This window comes from Saccopteryx leptura, chromosome 1, assembly GCF_036850995.1.
Source record: "Saccopteryx leptura isolate mSacLep1 chromosome 1, mSacLep1_pri_phased_curated, whole genome shotgun sequence".
NCBI classification, from domain to species: Eukaryota; Metazoa; Chordata; class Mammalia; order Chiroptera; family Emballonuridae; genus Saccopteryx; species Saccopteryx leptura.
The window spans coordinates 295144712-295165409 of NC_089503.1; the positions used below are offsets into that span (position 1 = coordinate 295144712).

Below are 20698 nucleotides of genomic sequence, written 5' to 3' on the forward strand. Positions count from 1 at the left end.
CCTGTTATTCCACCCCTAGAGTAGGTGAACTTACTTGCCAACTCATTGTCACAGTGTGTAGTCCATTGCATGGCCAAGAACAGACCAGAGTTTGTTCCTCTGTGGACAGTCAAGACAGAAAAGGAAGAAAGTATGGAATTGAGAATATTCAATCCTCTTTCCAAAGGCACTGCTGAGAAGGCACTGCTTCTCATGGGAAGGACTGTGTGAGGTACAGTAGAGAAGCCAATGTGCTCCTTTTATACTTCTCCTTCCTAAGAAGTGCAGTAAAAATTTCTCTGCACTCCGGAAACATGAGGAGCAAGGAAGAAGTTTTTCAACTTAACAAGCAATAATGAAAGCTAAATTTGTATGTTTTCTAAGTGCTAGGCTTTGTGAAAGTAGTTTATTAGCTCTTCTCGTTCTCAGAATAATCATAAGAAGTATTTATTGACATGTTGCAGATAAGGAAACTGAGGCTCAAAGAAATTAACTTACTTGGCCACATCGCCCAGCTAGAAAGTATTGGGGCAGACATTTGAAGCCAAGTCTACCCAGTATCAGCACCCATATTTCTGGACAGCTGGGTGTATTGCTTCCCTTTCTAAAGGTTTTCAGACTCCTCAGGCACTGCTGTGGTGAGCTTTGAGTTTTCTTTCTCCCTTGCTTCCTAGCTTGCACTGGTTTCCGCCTCCGACCTGTGGCTGGTCTGCTTTCCTCTCGGGATTTCCTGGGTGGTCTGGCCTTCCGGGTCTTCCACTGTACCCAGTACATCAGACATGGGTCCAAGCCTATGTATACACCTGAACCGTGAGTATTGTTGCCAGAGACAGTGCATGCCACTTCTCCTTGATTCAGGAATAAGGTTTAGGGTCATTGTGGACAGATCCATAGAACAAGTTGCCTGGATTTTTTGATTGTTTGATACAAAGAGAAAAACTCATTTCTTTGGTGATTTTCTCTGTCCAAATAGACCACACTGATTGGAAATTTGGGCATCTTGTGAACCAAAGATTTAGACTTCCCTGGTTGTAGGAATGAGAGGTCGTAGTCAAATTTCAAAGGGATTGCAGGAGTCAGAGCTATGAAGTTCCAAATGGAAGCAAGCTATCTCAACACCTCTGATTCTAAGCTCTCTTTGCCTAGACTGTGCTTTGGCTGGAGGTGGAAAGTGGCTGGCTGCTATGCTGCTTACTTTCACCTTTAGCTGTCATCTTAGGCAGCTAGAACGTAAGCAACTCATGCAGAAAGTCAAGAGAACACCCAAAATAGTCTTTCCCTGCCCACAAAGTTCATTATTATAAATCAGAAAAGACCTGTTCTTAATGCACCTAGCACATAAAGTGTTAAATCAATGTAAGTTTTCTTCCCTGATTGATCTCTGCCCATTAATATATAAATAATAAATATATTAATTATATAAATATATAAATATATATATATATTTCCCATGGGGAATAATTCAGCACAAGAATGTCAATGCCAAACTGAAGACTTGGAATGGGAAGTGTTCATTATCCACAGCTAACTCAGGTGTATGGGAGGATGCCCAAAGGAATATTGGCTTCTCTGCACCCCATTGGGCATACACCTCACACCCTCTGCCTTCTGTGCCCTAACCTGGTCTTATTTTTCTTTCTCCTTCTTTTCTCTCGTACCCTGCCTCATCTGATACCAAGGTTTGCACATCACTGAAATTTGGAAGTGAGGTCATAAGCCTGAATGAATCACTTCCTTTCTTCCTGCCCATTCCTCGTGTAGAAAGATTGAGTCTGGCTTACGTTATAACCCTTCTTCACTCTCAGACTTTGTGCTTTCTGTCTTTTAGTGACATCTGCCATGAGCTGTTGGGACATGTGCCCTTGTTTTCAGATCGCAGCTTTGCCCAGTTTTCCCAGGTGAGAAATAAATCTCTTTAGCCTTCTACCTACTGGAATGAGACCTGGATTACTCAAATAAGTTCACCTTCCTGCCTGTCTTCTGGAAGGTGAAGTTCTGAGCTCCCACCTAAGAAGGGTGTGTGGTCCCATGGAGAGGGCTAAATACCCACTTCAGAGCCACAACATGGGATTGATGAATTGCTCATCCTTTGAATTACATTGTTGAATTTGCTAATTTCACTTATCTTAGCAGGTGTAGTTTAAGAGACTTGTCATTTGTGTAAGCCTCCCTGATCCCCCTATAGGAGTAACCTTACCCTGTCCAGCAGTCATTTGGTATTTGCTTTCATTAAGATGACATTTGCCAAGAATCCAGTAGCAATAGCCCTACTTAGAATTGGCAAAAAATAATAAGCTAAATGTCTTTCCAGTCTCATCAAAACAAGAAGGTCCTATGTGACTGGGCTCCAGATTGCTCTCTGACATCACTTGCCGCTCCTCTTACCCTCTTACTCTGCTCTAGTCATACTGGTCCCTCTCTGTTCCTCCAAAAACCTGAATTTCCCCTCCTTAGAGAGCTTTTCACCTGCTGTACATTTGGCCTATACGGTTCTCTTCCCTCAGATGTCGGCAGAGCTAACAACGTCACTTTCATCAAGTTTTTGCTCAAGTATCATCTCAATAATGCTTACCCTGGGACCTGATTTAAAATCACTCTTTGCAACCCCAACTCCTGACACTCTCAATCTCTCTTGACCCATTCTCCTTTTGTTCCTTCCTTCCAAAGAACTTATAATTTTCTAACATATTCATGCCTATGCTTATTATTTATTCTTTGTTTCTTCCCACTCAAATGTAACAACCATGATGTAAAGAACCTTTATCAATTTTGTGTACCTCCAGCCACATGGAAGACATTCGATTAAGATTTTTTTGCAATGAATGAATGCATACAATAGAGAAGATACACACACACACACACACACACACACCCACACACACACCCCTGATACAAAGCAGGCTAAAGCAAATATTGTAACAGAGACAGAGACCACTAGAGAAATTTTGCAGCTAGAGTTGTGATGAGAAGTGATCCGTGACATTTCGGGATTCTCCATCTATATATACTTGGGCAGATACCAAGCACTTCTCCGGTGGTGCTTCAGGCTATAGGGTTAAGACCCATCCAGCATTCCAGGAAGGTTCCACTTCTTCTGTGAAAGAACAATCACTGAGCTGGAATCAAGAGATGAAGCTTTAGGTACAAAGTATTTTAAGAAGGTCATCACCCTTTTCTGTGCTACACTTTTTTCATCTGTAAAGTGAATACAAAAGGCCAGCTGTTGGGGAACATTTCCTCTACTCTAGAGATCTGTACTCTATGATGTGTAGTTAGGGAAGACATGACAGAACAACCAGGGTCTTTCTGGGCTCTTCTGAAGACATCTGGTCAACCATTACCTTCTTGTGGTCAAGTAAAAGGTTGAAACTGAACATGAAAAGTTGAAGCTAGGCAGACCCCTGTCATGCCAATGACTCTGTTTCTCCACAATACAGGAAATTGGCCTCGCTTCTTTGGGTGCACCTGATGATTATGTTGAGAAACTCGCCACGGTAAGTTAGTCCTCAGGTGATTGAAGCTTTGATCCTCCCCTGAAAGCTGAAACATTTGGGAAGAAACTCAGAATGTGCTGCATTACATTTGCACAAGTGAAATTTTACATTTGAATTTCTCATTAATGGTCTCCTTTTGAAATCAGCTGCATGACGATGTTTACATGGGATTCTAAACAGAGAACCTTGAAAACATCAACAGGCTATAATTGCCCTTGATAATTCTCAGGCATGAAATGTGTGTGTAGGAGCAGTGATTGACAGGGAGTAATTTAGAAACACCCCAAGTTTAGCTCAGATGAGGGGATGACCCCTCATTGAGTCTATCACATCCAGTCCCCTGCCTCTCACTGCTGAGCCTGATGGAATTGCAACCACCTTAAAGGGAACACCTCACTCTTGTTGATGCCATGGAAAAGAAAGCAAAAGTGGTGGAGGCATTCTTGTCCTAGAGAGAGGAACACTTTTGGGGCTCCCTCTATAATCTTCTCCACTAACACTGCTTCCTGTTACATCTTGCATTCAGCTAACTCTTGATTCAACAGGTGGTTGTTTAGAATGAGACACAGGAGATGGAGAGGTGACCCAAGTCATGCTGATTCAGAGAACAGAACTTCACAAACTCTCACCTGGGCAGTCCTGTCCTTGATCCTGGGGTATCTGCTGCCTTCACCTTCCTCAGAGTGTGCTCTCAACTTGACTTTCCATTCCAGATTTACTGGTTTACTGTGGAGTTTGGGCTCTGCAAACAAGGAGACTCCATAAAGGCATATGGTGCTGGACTTCTGTCTTCCTTTGGTGAATTACAGGTATGACCCTAACAGGGACCGGTGATAGGTGTGAAAGTGGTGGAAACAGCTGACCATTCCTTTTCTCTTGCTGCTATGGAAACCCCACTTACATCCATTTTGTGATTTAACCTGGAGGTATTAAGCTCAAGTAATTGGTACCTTAACTTAGCAGCTATGATTTGATCATAAGTGTAGGTGTTATAAAGTGAACTGTAAGTACACAGGTCTCCAGGACAGAGGGGCCTCCTGATTCCAAAGCTGAACTGTGATATAGATTTATGCAAACACATGCCAGAAAATGTGGTTGACTCCCATATTGCCTGTTGATCACCTTGCTTGAAAATGGTTAGGGTGAATTACTCATTTCTAACCTTGCTGTAGGTTTTAAATGAGCTATAAAGGGGGAGATCTATTAGATGCGAAATAACTTGGGTTACTGCATTTGGGCTGCAGTGTGGAAGGAATCAGGGTGAGATGGGAAAGGGCACACAAATGGCCTGTGGGATGCACCAGAACCACTGGCCCTGATTTAACTGTGAAAATTTTCCATTTGGGGTTTGCAGTACTGCTTGTCGGGCAAGCCAAAGCTCCTCCCCCTGGAGCTGGAGAAGACGGCTGTCCAGGACTACACAATCACAGAGTTCCAGCCCCTGTACTATGTGGCTGAGAGTTTTAAGGATGCCAAGGAGAAAGTAAGGTGAGATGGTGACTAAGGTGGGTCAGAAACTCTTGGGACCTCTTGGCTTGGTCTGGTGTCACGATCTGTGGGTGGTTGACCAAGAGCTGGACTCCTATGCCGACGGCAACAGTGTGCAGCAGACAGAGCCTGCCACCCTTGCTCCGTCCCACCTGGTGTTGGGAGGGATTCCTTAGTGAGACCCTGTTTTACAGCTTATTATTTGAATGTGTCACCTGATCCTTGTTCAGTGCAGCCACCAAGCTCACACACTGAACCCTCTTGTATCCAGAGTGGCCATTAAGGTCCCTCCACCCAATCAGTCCTTGAAATCTTATATAACCTGGGAAAGTCCTTTGTTCACTTTATTCTCCCAGACACCTGCACAACTCACTCCCTGACCTCCTTCAAATCTTCACCCACATGTAACCTTCTTTGTGTGTTTTTCTCTAACCAGCTTATTTAAAATTACCACTCAGCCCCATGCCGGGACTTCTCACTTCCATTTGTAATTTATTTTTCTCTTTACTGCTTATTAATGTCTACTAGGTTATATGGTTTAAGATCAGTGAGAATAGGGTTTTGTTTGTTTGTTGTTTCTCTTTTATGCCCTTGCCCTTGTCTTTAGAGGATTTACTGACACATAGTAGGCATGCTTATAAGTAATTATGAAATGCACCAGTCTCAGTGGCTGATCAGTAAGAGGGTGACAGAGCAGTACCAGGACTCTGAAACTCTCACCCCTCTGAGCTGATAGCCCTGCCATGAAGCTGCCTGAGCAACTCTATTCTCAGGAGACAGGCCAGGCAGAGAGAGGGTCTACCTACCTGGACATGGCTATCCTGATACTCACCATATATTACCATATTTTATATACATATATTATATATTTATGTATATTTAATATAAATTTTATATATCTATTATATTTTATTATATTAATTATATTATTAATTACATAATTATCAATTATATAATTATATGCAAATATGTAATAATAACATTTTCAATTATATAATTAAATAATATATTAAATATAGTTAGATGTTATATTATATTAAATATATTATATAATGTATATTTTATATATATAAAATAATACATATTTTATATAATATATACTTTATATTATATATTTTTATTATATATTATATACATATGTATATATATGTATGCATATATACATCACACATTTTATATATATATATATCTCTTATCAGTGATGGTTACTAGACATGTGGTATATAGACTTCTGGGATCCTATGAAACTGAGTATGTCAGCTTTCAATGAGTCAGGCTTACACAGTGAAAGGCAAAATGCTGGCCATGGGTCTACATGGTTTGGTCTAGTGACTCCCTTCCTTCCCTTCCTCCCCTCCTCCCAGGGTTCTGTGGTCCTTCCCGCCACTCTTTCCCAGTTCTTTCCTAAGCCTCCATCCCTCACTATGAGTCTAGCCTCCCACTAACCCCTGCAGGCTCTTCTCTGCCATTCCTCTGACTCCTTTGGGGCGATGGATTTTAGTGGATTAGTGCAACACTCCACCTGGGGGATAATAATGATAATGATAATAAGAACAGTGACAACAACAGGTAAGATGCCTGTAGCCTATTATGTGCTAAATACTATTCTAAGTACTTTTCATTTCATCTTCAAATAAGACTACAAAGTTTACAAATGGGCATGCAGAAGCATAGAGGGGGGTAAGTAACTCACCCAGGGTCATGCAGCTAGTAAGTGGCTGGTCCAGGGTTTGGACCTTTCACACTGGGATCTCATTTGGAGGGCCCTACTGGAGAGGGTTCCCTAGCCTGGGAAGTGATCAGTCCCACACTAACAGGGGAGGACTTCCCAGCATCGGGGCCTCTCAGGCCTTTGAAATCCCACCTACTTTGCTAGTGTCCAGAGCCCACAGGAGACATCCACAGAAGCTCTATTCTGTCCGCTGAGAGGAAGCCAAAAAGAACTCTAAAGAACAAAGTTCAAAAAACAAATAAACAAAACAAAACAAAAACAAAGGAAAGGACCTCGGGATCTCTGGGATTTCCACAGAGCCTTTCAGTTCTGGGCTGAGAAAGTTTTTTTCAAAGAAGAGTGAAGAGGTACACATACCCATCCATTCGTCATGGGGCCCAGTCACTAAGGAAAGATAACAGCAAACCTGCAAGGAGCTCTTATCTGTATTATAACTGCACTTGCTACAATCCTCTGAGGCAGTGGTCCCCAACCTTTTTTGGGCCACGGACCAGTTTAATGTCAGAAAATATTTTCACGGACTGGCCTTTAGGGTGGGACAGATAAATGTATCACGTGACCGAGACAAGCATCAAGAATGAGTCTTAGACGGATGTAACAGAAGGAATCTGGTCATTTTTTAAAAAAATAAAACATCATTCAGACTTAAATATAAATAAAACAAAAATAATGTAAGTTATTTATTCTTTCTCTGTGGACCGGTACCAAATGGCCCACGGACTGGTACCGGTCCATGGCCCAGGGGTTGGGGACCACTGCTCTGAGGTATCTTGCTCTTGCTTCAATTTTATAGAGAAATAAGGAAAACAGGGTACAGAGGAGGTCTTGCCCATGGTCACAGGAGTTGTCACTGACAAAGGCAGGGTGTGAACCCAGGAATTCTGGCTCTGACACTTGGGTATCCAGCCCTTGTGCTCTGCCACACTTTGTTAAACTTGGAGAGCCCTCCTAGCCTCCCTTATAATTGTCTTCTCAGTATGGCAACTTTTACTGTCACCAGAAGCCAACTTAGACATATTATTTGTGATATTTTTGTACTTTGTAGGCCATTTTGGAATAGCTTATTCATCTTATTGCTTGATGTCCCTCATAAGGCCCAGGAGTACTGCATCAGGAAGGCAGGGAAATGAAGACCACAGGCCCAGTGAGTAGTCAGACTACTTGGGTCTTTCCCCAGTGCCACAATGTCTTGCTAGTATGGCCTTGGTTGTCACTTAGGCCTCCCAAGTCGCAGTTTTCTTGTCTGTAAAATGGGGATGATAATAGTAACTTCCTCCTAGGGTTTTTTGAAGATTAAAAGGAATGAAAATTATAAAGACTACAGAACAGTAAGAACTTAACATAGTTCTTGGTACATAGGAGGTACTTGGGCCATGCTGAATTTCATTAATAATGTAGTATTTCTTCAACTCTTGAGAGCCGTATTTCTCTCCTTACAGTGGTCGCCAGGCACACCGAGCTTATTTTTTCCTATAACATTCTTTAGCTGGATTTTACTTACTCTTTTTATTTTATTTTCTTTAATGATGAGAATTTTGGCCTTATTGTAATCTGCGCTTTTATTGTAAGCTGCCTCTGTCTTTTTGGAGGTAGGCGACCTAGTAAATATGTGGATACACGTGCTTGTCTATACACACAGACGCGCAAACGGCAAAGGGTGCCCAAGAGGACCTCGCCAAAACTCCACTGCACTTCTCAGCATGTCTCCTAAACCCTCTGCGTTTTCAGTGCTATCAACAGTCAAGTGAAATGTCACTGAGAAATCTTCGAGAATTACCTCTTCCCCAAAGGGTGCCCTTCACTCAGATCTATGGTTTTGGTTTTAGAAACTTTGCTGCTACAATCCCACGGCCCTTCTCAGTTCATTATGACCCATACACCCAAAGGATTGAGGTCTTGGACAGTACTCAGCAACTGAAGATTTTGGCTGACACCATTAATAGTAAGTAACATACCCCTTGAGGTCACTCTCTTTCCCAGAAATAGAAGGCTGTATTTTCTTACCTTCAACAGTAAGAAATGTATTAAATACTGAATTAAGGAGAAAAGCATCTTCAAGTGAGAACATGATATAGGTGGGAGTGTTCCTCTCATACCTTAGTCCAGTGGTCTGGACTGAGTTATCTGCTTAGACTGTGCATTCTCAAACCTAGTGTGCTGTGCATCAGAATCACTTGGGGGCGAGAGGTCAAAGTGTATAGTCATGAGTCATGGCCTCAGACTAGATTCACTAAATTTGTGGTGGGGCTTGGGAGTTTGCATTTGTAATAAAGTTCCAGGTGATTCTGGCACAAGACGTTTGTATGAACCACACTCTTAGGTACAATGGCTTCATTCCTTGCAAGCATCAGTGGATGGTCATATAAAAGAGAAACAGAATGGCTGGTGGTTTCCCTTGGGGAGAAAACTGTTAGCTCATTTCCCAAGAAAGTCTATGGAAAGAGACAGCTAATTATATGATGACTCTAGCTCCTCTAATACTTTAACTACCTGTGCCATAACTGTGCCCAAACCCTACCACCATAGCTAAGCCATGAGTTCCTTGGGGTTGGGGTGGCACCTAACAACTCCAGGCATCTCAATGACTTCTCAGTTCTTTACATATTGTGGATACATTGTGGAAAGGTGCTTGTTCGTGATATGAGTGGCTCAGGTTCATCTATTTTTTTTTTTTTTGTATTTTGTAGGTGAAGTTGGAATTCTCTGCAGTGCCCTGCGGAAAATGAAGTGAAGCCATGGACAGAACAGGGTCTGTCAACTGAGCATCTGTTGATAGAAATCCAACTACTTTTATTTTATCTGAAAAAGTCAGAAAATCAAACCTAAATTTGAAATGACAGCCTTAAATTATTTTTTGACCAAGATGGAGGATCAACAGATCAATCTAAATAATCTGAAATGGCAGCATCTGAATACATACCCAAAAGCATAATGGGGAATGTTTTAGGATCATCTGATTTAGAGAAGATGATCACATACTCTCAATTGGGTTAAAATTAATAATCTGTCAGACTTCATCAAAATTAATTAAAAGGTGTGACCTGCTTCATTCAAGCTTCATATTTACCATAGAGAATTTCTAAAGAAATATCTATCGCTCAATGTAAAACCTAAGTCTGTAATTAGTATTGAATTTTGTGATTTAATAGAAATCTTAGCCTACAAAAGTCATTTCCTAGTTCAGTGAACTATGATTCTAATAACTGCTTTGTTATGTTACGTATGATTTTCTTTTAATTTAGGACCCAAGTAAAATAGTTATAAACATTAAAGTTTATAATATAATATGAAAACATTTCTGTATGTCTTACTTATGATGATGAGATGAGAAAGTCCTATTTTTATTCATATCTTTCTAGAGCTATTATGGTCCCTGTGGTTGGCTGCTCAGGGACAGGGAAGGTCAGGGCTGGTGGATGCGGTGATCCCAATCTTCTCACCAGCAGGCTTGGACGATGTGTTTTAGGATGGGGATGATGAACACCATGGCATCACGTACAACCATGGCCCTTTATGTCCTCTTCTTTACCCTATGCACATTCTAACTTGGGTGGTTCAGCCTTACATCATATCAAAAATGTTAAACAGACCCACATTATAGCAACACATTTTTTGTTATTAAACTACTTCAAAAATTTTTTATTATTTTGCTTTTGACACGATATGGTTCCAAGTAATTCATTTATTTTGTAAGTAGTCATGGTTTCTCAGGATTCCCAGCTAATTGAGCATGGCAAAGCAAGAAAATCTGCAGAATGCATTCAAATACTGTAAAATTTTAATGCTTACTACATTTAATAAGTAATGACATTTGTATATATTCATTAAGCATTTATTTGTTTTTAGTTAGCACTTTGGTTTTAGTATTGTGGCTGGCCCTTCCCTTAAGCCTCCAACCTACCGTGTTTGGGGAAGAAAACAGTTTAAAGCTGTCCACAGAGGACACCATCCAGAAGTAAAGAATTAGCCTGGGAAAACAGCATTACTTGCAAGGGTTAACTGTCAACCAGAAAAGGTTTTCGAGCTCCTCCAATGTCCAAATACTCCTGGCAGCCCCTAGCCCTGAAGCTGTGGGATTAGATGAGCTTTGTTTTCTTGGCTGAAACAATATAACCTAATAGCAGGGTAAAGAAGGAGGAAATGTTTCCCAAATTTTTCATTCCCAGAATGTCTTTGGAAAAGTCATGGAGACAAGAGGCTCCCTGTAGAGTCCCTCTTGGGGGTGGGGGTGAGGGTAATGTGTTAGCACAGAGGGCAGTCTGAGATTAAAAGTAGAGGCTTTTAGCCTGACCAGGTAGTGGCGCAGTGGATAGAGCATCCGACTGGGAAGCAGAGAATCAGGTTAGAAACCCTGAGGTCGCCAGCTTGAGCGCAGGCTCATCGGGTTTGAGCAAGGCTCACCAGCTTGAACCCAAGGTCGCTGACTTAAGCAAGAGGTTACTCGGTCTGCTATAGCCCCCACCGCCATCCCATCAAGGCATATGAGAAAGCAATCAATGAACAACTAAGGTGCTGCAACGAAGAAGTGAAGCTTCTCATCTTTCTCCCTCTCTTCTTGTCTGTCCCTGTCTCTGTCACTAAACAAACAAATAAATAAATAAATAAATAAATAAATAAATAAATAAATAAATAAAAAGTAGCGGCTTTATGACCGAGATGTGACTCCTAAAAGAGCGCATCTGAGGCTGGAGCCGAGGGAGAAGGACCCGGCCTACCCACACCTCCCAGAGCAGTTCCTCAGCACCTAGGACAGCACCCGCCCCAGCGGGTTCCCCAGCAGGGAGGGGGGATTAATGGGAGGTAGGTAAAGCCCCAAAGCCTCTTGTTTTATGGAGAAAAAATCAGGAGGTGAAAAGAGTTCAGAATTAGTTGTTAAAAAAGACCAGAAGACACTACTCTGACGATTGTCTCACTCATTGCAGACTTTGACTGAATTTTGACTGAGTGAAGAAAAAACAGAATGGACAAGTGTGACATTTATTCCCTTGGTGACAATGTCTGGTGTTTATACAGATAAAAGCTAGGTTCTCTATTTTTGTTAGCAGTGCATTAGTAAGAGGCACTGAGTAGCATTTTTCCATAGCATTGCTCTGGTGTAAATACTAGTTTTACATCAAGCTGAAGCTACTTGGAGAGAGACTTTTAATCTCTCCAGTCTCAATATCCTTCATGTAAAATGTGGAAGAGCCATGCCTACCTCATAAGATTGTCACAAAGATCTGGTGACATCAGGTGTGTAGAGAAACCTCTCAAACATTTTCAGTTGTATCTAACAATTTAAGGTGTTTATTACTGTGATATAAAGCACAGATGGGATGCTGTAATAATTGGTTATTATTATTATGGTCATTTTGGTTCAGCAACATGATCCAGGTTGACCTCTCTTTCCAGAGAGATGGACAGATGTGTGGGCACCCTACATAAGGACTCTCTGGCTTCCATTCAAGAAAAGAGTAACTACAGAAAAATTTAAACCTTTCAACACAGTCCAAATTTATATATACACATGCAAATCAATATTGTAAGTAATAAAATAACAAAATGTGCATCAGCATGAAGCTAAAACTGTATTTTGAAGAAGGTAACTTTGGAGATTAAAATGGAAATTTCCTCTTTGAAGCTAAGGGCAATAGACCTTCACTGCTCTATTCCCATTTCTGACAGTCACTCACTTTTGTGCAGTTTACCTTTCCAGCTAGAGCTGTAGCATTACCAGTTTTGAATCATAAGCTCCAAAAAGTCAGCACTCTGTAGCTAACAACATTTCTTTCAGCTGGGGCTATCATGTTGTGCTCATTTTATAAAATTGTTAACATAAATAAAATTGGTTTACACATCATTCTCCAGACACGGTGTTTTACTGAGGAATCAACACAAGAAATCATGGCTTCATATTGTTCTGCCCAAGTTTAAGGTCATCTTGGGAAGAGGGAGCAGTCAGGATTTTTGACTTTCTAGGGACAAGAAGTAGAGACCAATTTTTAAAATAAAAGTCTTCAGCATTTCCATCAAGTAATTTCCCCCTCTGAACACTACACTCCAAGCCAATCTCAGAAAAAGCCAGTGTAGAAGGCCAAATGGAAATAATTCTTGCAGATCAAGCAGGACAGATTAATCAAGCAACTGTGGATGTGATTTTTAAAAATTTTTGTTCCTCTAAGAGTACTGTTATATCCTCACTCATTAAAGGATTGTAGAGTAAATGTGGCCAAAATCAACCATTAGCTCTATAGCTTGATAGAGGGATGAAAGAATCAGCTGACATATGATGCTTAACAATGCAATTTATTGCACTGTTTGGGCTTAATTCAACAAATGTTTTCTTGACCGTCTACTTCCGTGCCATCACAGGACCAGGCTTGTTAAAATGATTACTGGGAAGGTCATGGGGCAGTGCCTCTGTGGCCCAACCAAACCAAGTTGATCCAGAGAATCCTTGTTTCCACCTACGCAGCACCGCATTGCTGGACCTCCTTTTCTCCTCCCTCCCCTGGAGCTCTCTGAACTAAAAGGGAGAGTCTCATTTTTCAGTCCTGGCTCAGGATTAACTCAGATGGAATCACAAACACAAGTTCTATTTTAAGTGATTCAAACTCCAGCATTCCAAAGATTCCGTTTCTATTTGATGAAATTAAATAGAAGTTCTAAAGTTCTATCTCTTGGGCATACAGGCTGGGGCAGTGTTTTGTTTTGTTTTGTTCTGAGACAGAGGAGCTGGAAAAGGGAGAGAGATGCAAAACAGAAACTCGTAGTTGTGGCACCCTAGTTGTTCATTGATTGTTTCTCATATGTGCCTTGATGGGGGCTCATAGCTGAGCTTGTGAGCCCTGGCTCAAGTGAGCAACCTTGGGCTTCAAGCCAGGGACCATGGGGTCATGTCAGTGATCCCACACTCAATCTGGTGACCTCAGGGTTTTGAACCTGAGATCTCAGAGTCCCAGGTCAATGTTCTATCCCTTGTGCCACCACCGGTCATGCTGGGGTAGTGGGTTTTAAGCCAATTTCAGTATTAGCTTGTCTTGGATGTACCAGGGCCAGGCTGGAGTCTTGGGGATGAGGAGTAAAGCTGAAAATGACCACGTGCTTACGCAGTCTTCACCTGGTACTTTTCCACCTCGATCTGGAGGTGGGGCAAAGGAGGAAGCAGAAGAAGAAATAGATTCCAAGAGGAAGAAGGGTGAGAAGTATCAAAATATTTTAAGTGTTTTAAGTTTAAAAAGGCAGATGGCATTGAGGGGGAATATGAAAAGAAACTTTGAGGTTCTTTCAGGCAATGACGTGTGCTCTGCAGGACGCTAAAACACGGCTTTCAGATCTTGACAGCGAACGAATAATTAAAACCAATTCCTGCGTCACAACCGCTTTAGCGGCAGTTGGGCGCTGCTCTTGATCTTAAATATCCGTGTGTTGACGTCGGCCAGAACCACGGACAGCTCCAGCCCTGTGTCCTGCCTCTCCTTGCTCTGGGCATTTCTTCGGTTCCATCCGGGATGACCAGGAGTGTGGCTGCCCACATTGGCCTCCTCCTGCCTGGAGTCCCGCCTTGAGCTAGGCACCCCACCAAGTGTTAGAGCCCCAGAGCCAAGAAAGAGCTAGTGAAGACCGAGGTCTGTAGCTTTTTGGGAACTTAGCTTCCTCATCCAAAAAGCAGCACCCAGGGATATGAGTGACTGTGGCCCCAGGAGACCTCAGGGCAGAGGTGATCTTGTTTTTCTCTCCCAGGGAAGCTGGGATGTCAAACCAGCCCAAGTCTTGGAGGTACTGCTTTGCTTTGGGTCTGTATGCTCTCCCAAGTGAGGGAAAGGGGAAAGAGACCTATCAGAAGCCTCTTTGTGCCATGGAGCTGGTATTTCCCAGGACAATAAGCCAGTCACCCTGCTTTCTCCTTCACCTCTATCTCCAACCTCTCCTAACCTGGCTCTTTGGGGAAGTGTTTGGCCAGATGTGAAATTTCTTCACCCGTGGTGGCCCTTTACCACGTCCCACTGGGTGGTCTCCACACTTCCCACCTCCTCTCTTTCCAGATATGCCAATTCCCACGCCCTGTAGAAGGGGTTCTTGCCTTCAGTTGGAAAGTGGAGAGTAGGTGTGAGGTCCTTCTGCTTCAGATTGATCTTCTCTGCTTGCTTCCATTCTAAGTGTAGAGAGGCAGAATTCAAGGAGAAAATCTTCCTGTTTCTCCAAGACTAAAGAAGCTTTTCACAGATAACATTTGTAAAGGGAGTTGAATCTTTGTGTGTGTGTGGGGGGGTAGTGGTATGAGGAACATATTCCAATTCAATTGAACAACACCTTCTAAGGCTTTGGTTTCCATAAATCAAAAAAGAACTCAGGGCTGGCCCAGGAGACAGTGGTCAGAGTAGAAGGTTAGACCTATGTGGAGGTGGGAAGTGAGGAGAGAAAATGGATAGGGAGGAAGAAAGGTGCCCACTAAGGTTCTTCCTCCAACCTTGGATATTAGAATGAAAATGAAGATACCCTATTGCCTTTAGGGGTTTATCACTTAAGTCACTGCTGCTAGTTGTGGACATCTAAACTAGAATCAGAAGCAAAAAGCATTTCTGAAAGGGAATCTGAGAATCTTAAAACTAAATAGTCAATTAGGCTAACCCTGGTGGGGGAGATCCCAATTATCTGACACCTTCAGGCAAATGTTAAGTGCTCTAACAAGACAACAAATTAAGGAGTATAAAAGGGTATACCAAGATGATCTTTGTAACACTTTATCAGTATATTTTGAGACAAGTCAAATGTTCATCAGTAAGAAATTGTTTAGATAAATTATAATCTTTATACTGGAATATTGTGCAGGAACTAAAAAATAAAATGAGGCAAACCTGCAAATACTCTTAAGGAAGTCTAGGAGATATTATTAAGCAAAAAAAAAAAAAAAAAAAAAAAAAAAAAAGCATCATCTCATGTTCATTTTTTTAAAAAAATGCTATTAATGGTGTTTATGTATGCATGTGGCCTAAGGTATATTTTTGTGATCACAGAAGAGAATGAAAGACTAGTAAGTACCAGAATGCTGACAGGGATTACTTCTGGGGTTTGGAGACTGTTCTCACTATTTACTTTATATAATGTTTTAAAGAGAAGAACGATGTAATTAAATATAATTTGAACTTTGTTTTTCTGTTACTTTTATTTTCTTTATTTCAATATATCTGTAATAAACAAGTATCACTGGAATCAGAAAAAAGGCAAGTACATAGAGATACCAGTTACTGAAACAAAAATAAAAGCATCCTCTCATGTTCCCTTTTAGTGCTTTGAAATAAAAATCCACTTTCTAGAATCCAAACTTGCTCCCAAGGCCAAGGGTTCTTTGTTCCAAATGGGAACATTTACATGAATGCAAAGTTCCTAAGTCCAGTGTCAGTCTGTTTATTACAACCTTAGAACAAGAGCTTAGAGATGCACACATTCACACAGAAGAAAGAGGCATATGGTTGCATTTTCCTTCCTTACCTTCTGAATCATAACTGAGTAGAAACGGAGTTTTACCATTTCCCTGGATTAACTATGCTCATTAACCTCATCCTGTTCTAAAGGTAGTTCCTGGAATTGTCAAGTGCCACAGAATACTCAAAACTTTGTTTTTGTAAGCCTATTCTGATTAAGGAGACGGCAAAACACTGTGATTAATCAAGGAAGTTAAAGTTGGATTGAAACTTGGGTTTTTCATTTGCTGAATATATAACCTCAAGAAATTTATTTACCACCTTTTGCTTCTGTTTCCTCATCAGTAAAGTGAGAATGTAAGAGAATGTACCTCTTAAGTTTCATAAGAGTATTAACTAAGATAAACTTGTGAAGAGTTTAGGAGAGTGCTAAGTGTCAAGTATTATCATTAACACTGCCTAGAAAATGCTAATCGAGGGGCAATGGAAACCTGTTAGAAGCAACTTGGATCTTTTCTGGATAAAACAATATCCACTATGACCAAAGGGATAGAGATGGGGAAATGGGAATAGATTAAGGAGCCTGAGGCTACAGTCTGCCTACTTAGATGCAATAAGATGATAGATTTTAGAGTCAGACTCCCTGGATTCAACTCCTGGCTTTACTATTTACCAGTAGTTGTTCACGAGCAATTGTTACTCTCTACTTTTTAACAACAAAGTACCAACAAACAATAACAGTGCCCACTTATGTGGTAGTTGTGTGCTAATAAAATGAATTCTAAACTTTCGGTAAATGTTAGCAACTACATGTCTCTGTCCTCTAAAAGCAAAATTAGTTTAGATGATGTCAGTTGCCCATCCATATCCTTTGGCCTTTCCACATCTGTGCAAGAAGGCTGATTTCTAACTAGCAGTTCCTGTGCTTCTCTTCTTGAAAGTATTATCTGGATTTTAGGGCACTTTGCCTGCCTTTATGTTAGACCAAAATTGCCTGGGAATTAATCATTCTCATCAGCTCAGCTTTCTGCTAATGACCAGTAAGAGTTGGTCAAGTTTTGTTTTGTTTTATTTAAACTGGCTACTGGAACTTCTTCAGTGGAATTAAGCTCAGTTGTTCACAATAACAACTGCTTGATAACATTCCCTTTGGTTATTGTCTTTTCTTCCTTGTCTCTCTTTCTTATGTTTCTATCATCAGTTCCTAAATAAACTACTTGCACTAGAATCCTTTTCTCAGGGTCTACTTCTGGGAGAACTCAACTGAAGACAGAGTTGCTTAGTGTTTTGTGAAGATCATGATGGTGGCATGTGTTGCTTATACAAGCTTCTGAATTATACTGTTCACAAAAATTAGGGGATGTTTCAAAATGAAAATGAAGCTATAAAATACCCCCTAACTTTTGTGAGTAGTATATTTCCTTCCAAGATTGCCATTCAGAAGCCCCTATCCCATAAGGTTATTAATTTTAGTGTTTGTTTGTTCTCTCTTAGCTCAGATACTTTTACTTCTTTTTCCTAGTTTCCAAGGAAAATACAAGGTCTTAATTACTACCACCTGGTTAGTAGGTATGGACCCAGTTTGAACCTTTATCACCCTGCAAGTGAAATGACCTTGTCTGTCTAAATCCCATTCCATAACATACTATTTATATTATTCCAGCTTCTGAAAGAGGATTCCAAGCAAGTGTTTTGTCTGCACCGAAGATAAATACCATCATTGTCACCATCATGCGGGACTTTGATAGGCAGACCCCTCTTTCCTAAGACTATGGTTGGGACTGTGATCATGGATTTAGGTCAATGTACATGTATGACAAAAACTTTAACCCCACATATACAGACAAAGGTAAATTGAACTCTCCTGTTTGTGAGTACCTTGGAAGGAGAAACTTTTATAACAGATTGACTAGCTAGCCTAAAGTCAGAGAGGCTGGGTTCTCATCCTGGCTCTTTCACTATTAAACCTTGAGAATTATATTTAATCTTACTATACTTTGGTTTTCTCATTTTCAACTTGGGGGTGATAATAATACATACACAACTTATGAGTTATTTTCCTAGGGATTAAAAATGCTAATGCATATTAAGTACTTAACACAATGGCATATTGTAAGTGTCCAGGAAATGTTAACCTTCACTCAAAGTATTGATAATAAGGACAACAACAGCATTTTGTAGAGGAACCATAAAAGACCATATAGCACACACTGAATTTTTAGAATCTGGAAGCTGAAAAGAGACCACAGACATCCTGAAGCAGCATAGCAATCTCCTGTCCAAGATAAGCGAGGTGACATTCTACAAACACACAACTAGTTTCAGCAAACAAATGTCACTGTTCAGTACATGTTCTGGCTCTAAGGATAACTTAGTGTTATGGTTCAGAACATGGCCTCTAGAGTCAAATTGACTAGCTTTGAACTTGCGCACTGCCACTGTTTGTTTGTGGCCTTGGAAAAGTTGCCTAATAATATTAACTAACATATATTGACTTTTACTTTGTGCTAGGCAGGTATTAAGTAATATGTCCAAAGTCACTTAAATAGCTAGTGATAGAGCCAGGGTTTGATCTCAGGCAGCTTGACTTCCAAGTCTACACTCTTGGAGACTATGCTATTCTGCTATGCTATGGTTTGTTTTTCTCATCTTTAAAAATGGGTTTAATAATAATGCCTCCTCATGGTAGGGAATACAATGTATTCGTAAACAGTAAGGCTGTGTGTGTGTGTGTGTGTGTGTGTGTGTGTATATATATATATACACACACACACACACACACACATAAGTTTCTCCTGACATCAGATGTTTTAAATGGTTCTATTTTACTGAGTCAACTTAAGTTCAGAGAAGTTAGATACTTTCTTACAGTAAATTTCTGAAGCAGGCCAGATTTAAATTCAAATCTATATTAGTTCTAGACTTGACATTCAAATCTATACTCAGCCATGTGCTCATGACCTGATATTGGGTGTGTCTCTTACTTCCCTGGGCCTCAGAGAAGTATATTCCCTAAGGATAACACCTGTTCTTCCCACCTCACATAGCCAAGGTAAGGATAAAAATTGAATACGGAAATGTAATTTGTAGACCTTCAAATGGCAGAGAAATGTAAGATAAGTTACCATTGGAGCTATCTAGAAGCTTTCCCCTAAGTAGTACACATATAGGGAATAAGTAAAGTTTGATGGACATACAAGACACACTAAAATTACCCAAAGACACCACAGACAGCCATTCAATCACTAGAGGGTTTGTTAGGAGAAACTACTGAATGGAGGATAAGGGGATGGCTGCCAAGGTACCTGGGGGCAGAAGTACAGGAGCATTGGAGAGTTGTTTCTGCTGCACCTCTGCGGATGAGAGGAGAACCTGTGTTTTACTGAAACAACAGTGAACTTCATAGAGGCTATCATGGAGGAGAAGAAAGCAAGAGTGGAACGCATGGGGGACCTGGTCACCTACAAACCCAATCTTCCCCCACCCCCTGTTGTAACAGAATCACTGAGATTACCTTTTCTTTGGTAAGTGGCCTTAGTCATTTGTTCAACAACTATTTGTTGATTACCAATTCTGTTCCAGACACTGTTCCAAGAAAAGAATCAAGTTTCCAGTTTTCTTCTTCTGTAACATCTGCACAGTGATATCTGGGTAAGGAGACAGGAGGGAGACATCAAATAAAGATAAAAAGAATTTAATTATTTTGTGATAAGGGCTATTAAAGAAAAGAAACATCTATTTGTTCATTTAAATAATTTTTTAAAAAATTCTGTTTACCTTTGGCAAATAATCCAAAGGTGTTCAAATATGTAATTGGAAGACATCACTGTAAATAACCTTATATCTATATTTACGTGTTTATGTCAAAGTGGTTTCTCAGCACCTATAACTATACTGCTCACAAAAATTAGCGAATATTTCAAAGTGATTATGAAGCAATAAAACAATTTGACTTTTTTATTAAACAAGAACATCAGAAAAGCAAACAACTAGGCAAAGAAAGTTGTTCGATTATACAAATGCGATGCAAACTCAATTATCGTGATTAAGTAGAAGTGACATATTGGTGGGGGTGAACAGAAGCATGTCAAACTGGATGAGAGTGCCACACATTGACTGTTCAGTAAGGTATATGGTCATCCAAGACTGCCAAAACATACTGACAGAGATGGGGCATGGACAGGATCAGATTGTCCAGCAGTTCTTGTAGGATCCTCTGCCACTCTTGCTCCAGGGCAACTTGCAGCTCAATAAGTGTTGGAGGCATTGGACGGTTTGCCAGACATCTTCCTAGTGCATCCCAAGCATGTTCAATGGGGTTCAGGGCTGGAGAATGTAAAGGCCAGTCCATACGTTCAATTCCTGCCTCCTGAAGTGTGTTGTTGACTAGATGTGCACGGTGGGGCCTTGCGTTATTGTCCATGAAAAGGAAGTTGTTTCCAACTGCTCCAGCATAGGGTACCACTCTAAGGTGCAGGACCTCATCTCAATATCTGACAGTTAGCAATCTGTTTCTGTTGACATGAAGGTCAGTACAACCACCAATGCTGATGCCAGCCCACACCATAATTCCACCACCACCAAAGGAGTCCCTTTCTCAT

The 20698-nt window shown here is 40.8% G+C and overlaps 1 protein-coding gene across 1 annotated transcript in view; it reads left to right on the plus strand.

Moving 5' to 3' along the window:
• The window catches only part of PAH (phenylalanine hydroxylase), a 58252-nt gene extending 48266 nt beyond the window's left edge, over positions 1-9986 (plus strand). Inside the window, exons 7-13 of the mRNA XM_066356454.1 lie at positions 654-789; positions 1808-1877; positions 3417-3473; positions 4187-4282; positions 4828-4961; positions 8520-8635; positions 9381-9986. Coding sequence (XP_066212551.1) covers positions 654-789; positions 1808-1877; positions 3417-3473; positions 4187-4282; positions 4828-4961; positions 8520-8635; positions 9381-9424 — 653 coding nt within the window. The 3' untranslated portion in view covers positions 9425-9986. The remainder of the gene's footprint in view (positions 1-653; positions 790-1807; positions 1878-3416; positions 3474-4186; positions 4283-4827; positions 4962-8519; positions 8636-9380) is intronic.
• The last annotated feature ends 10712 nt before the right edge of the window (positions 9987-20698 follow it).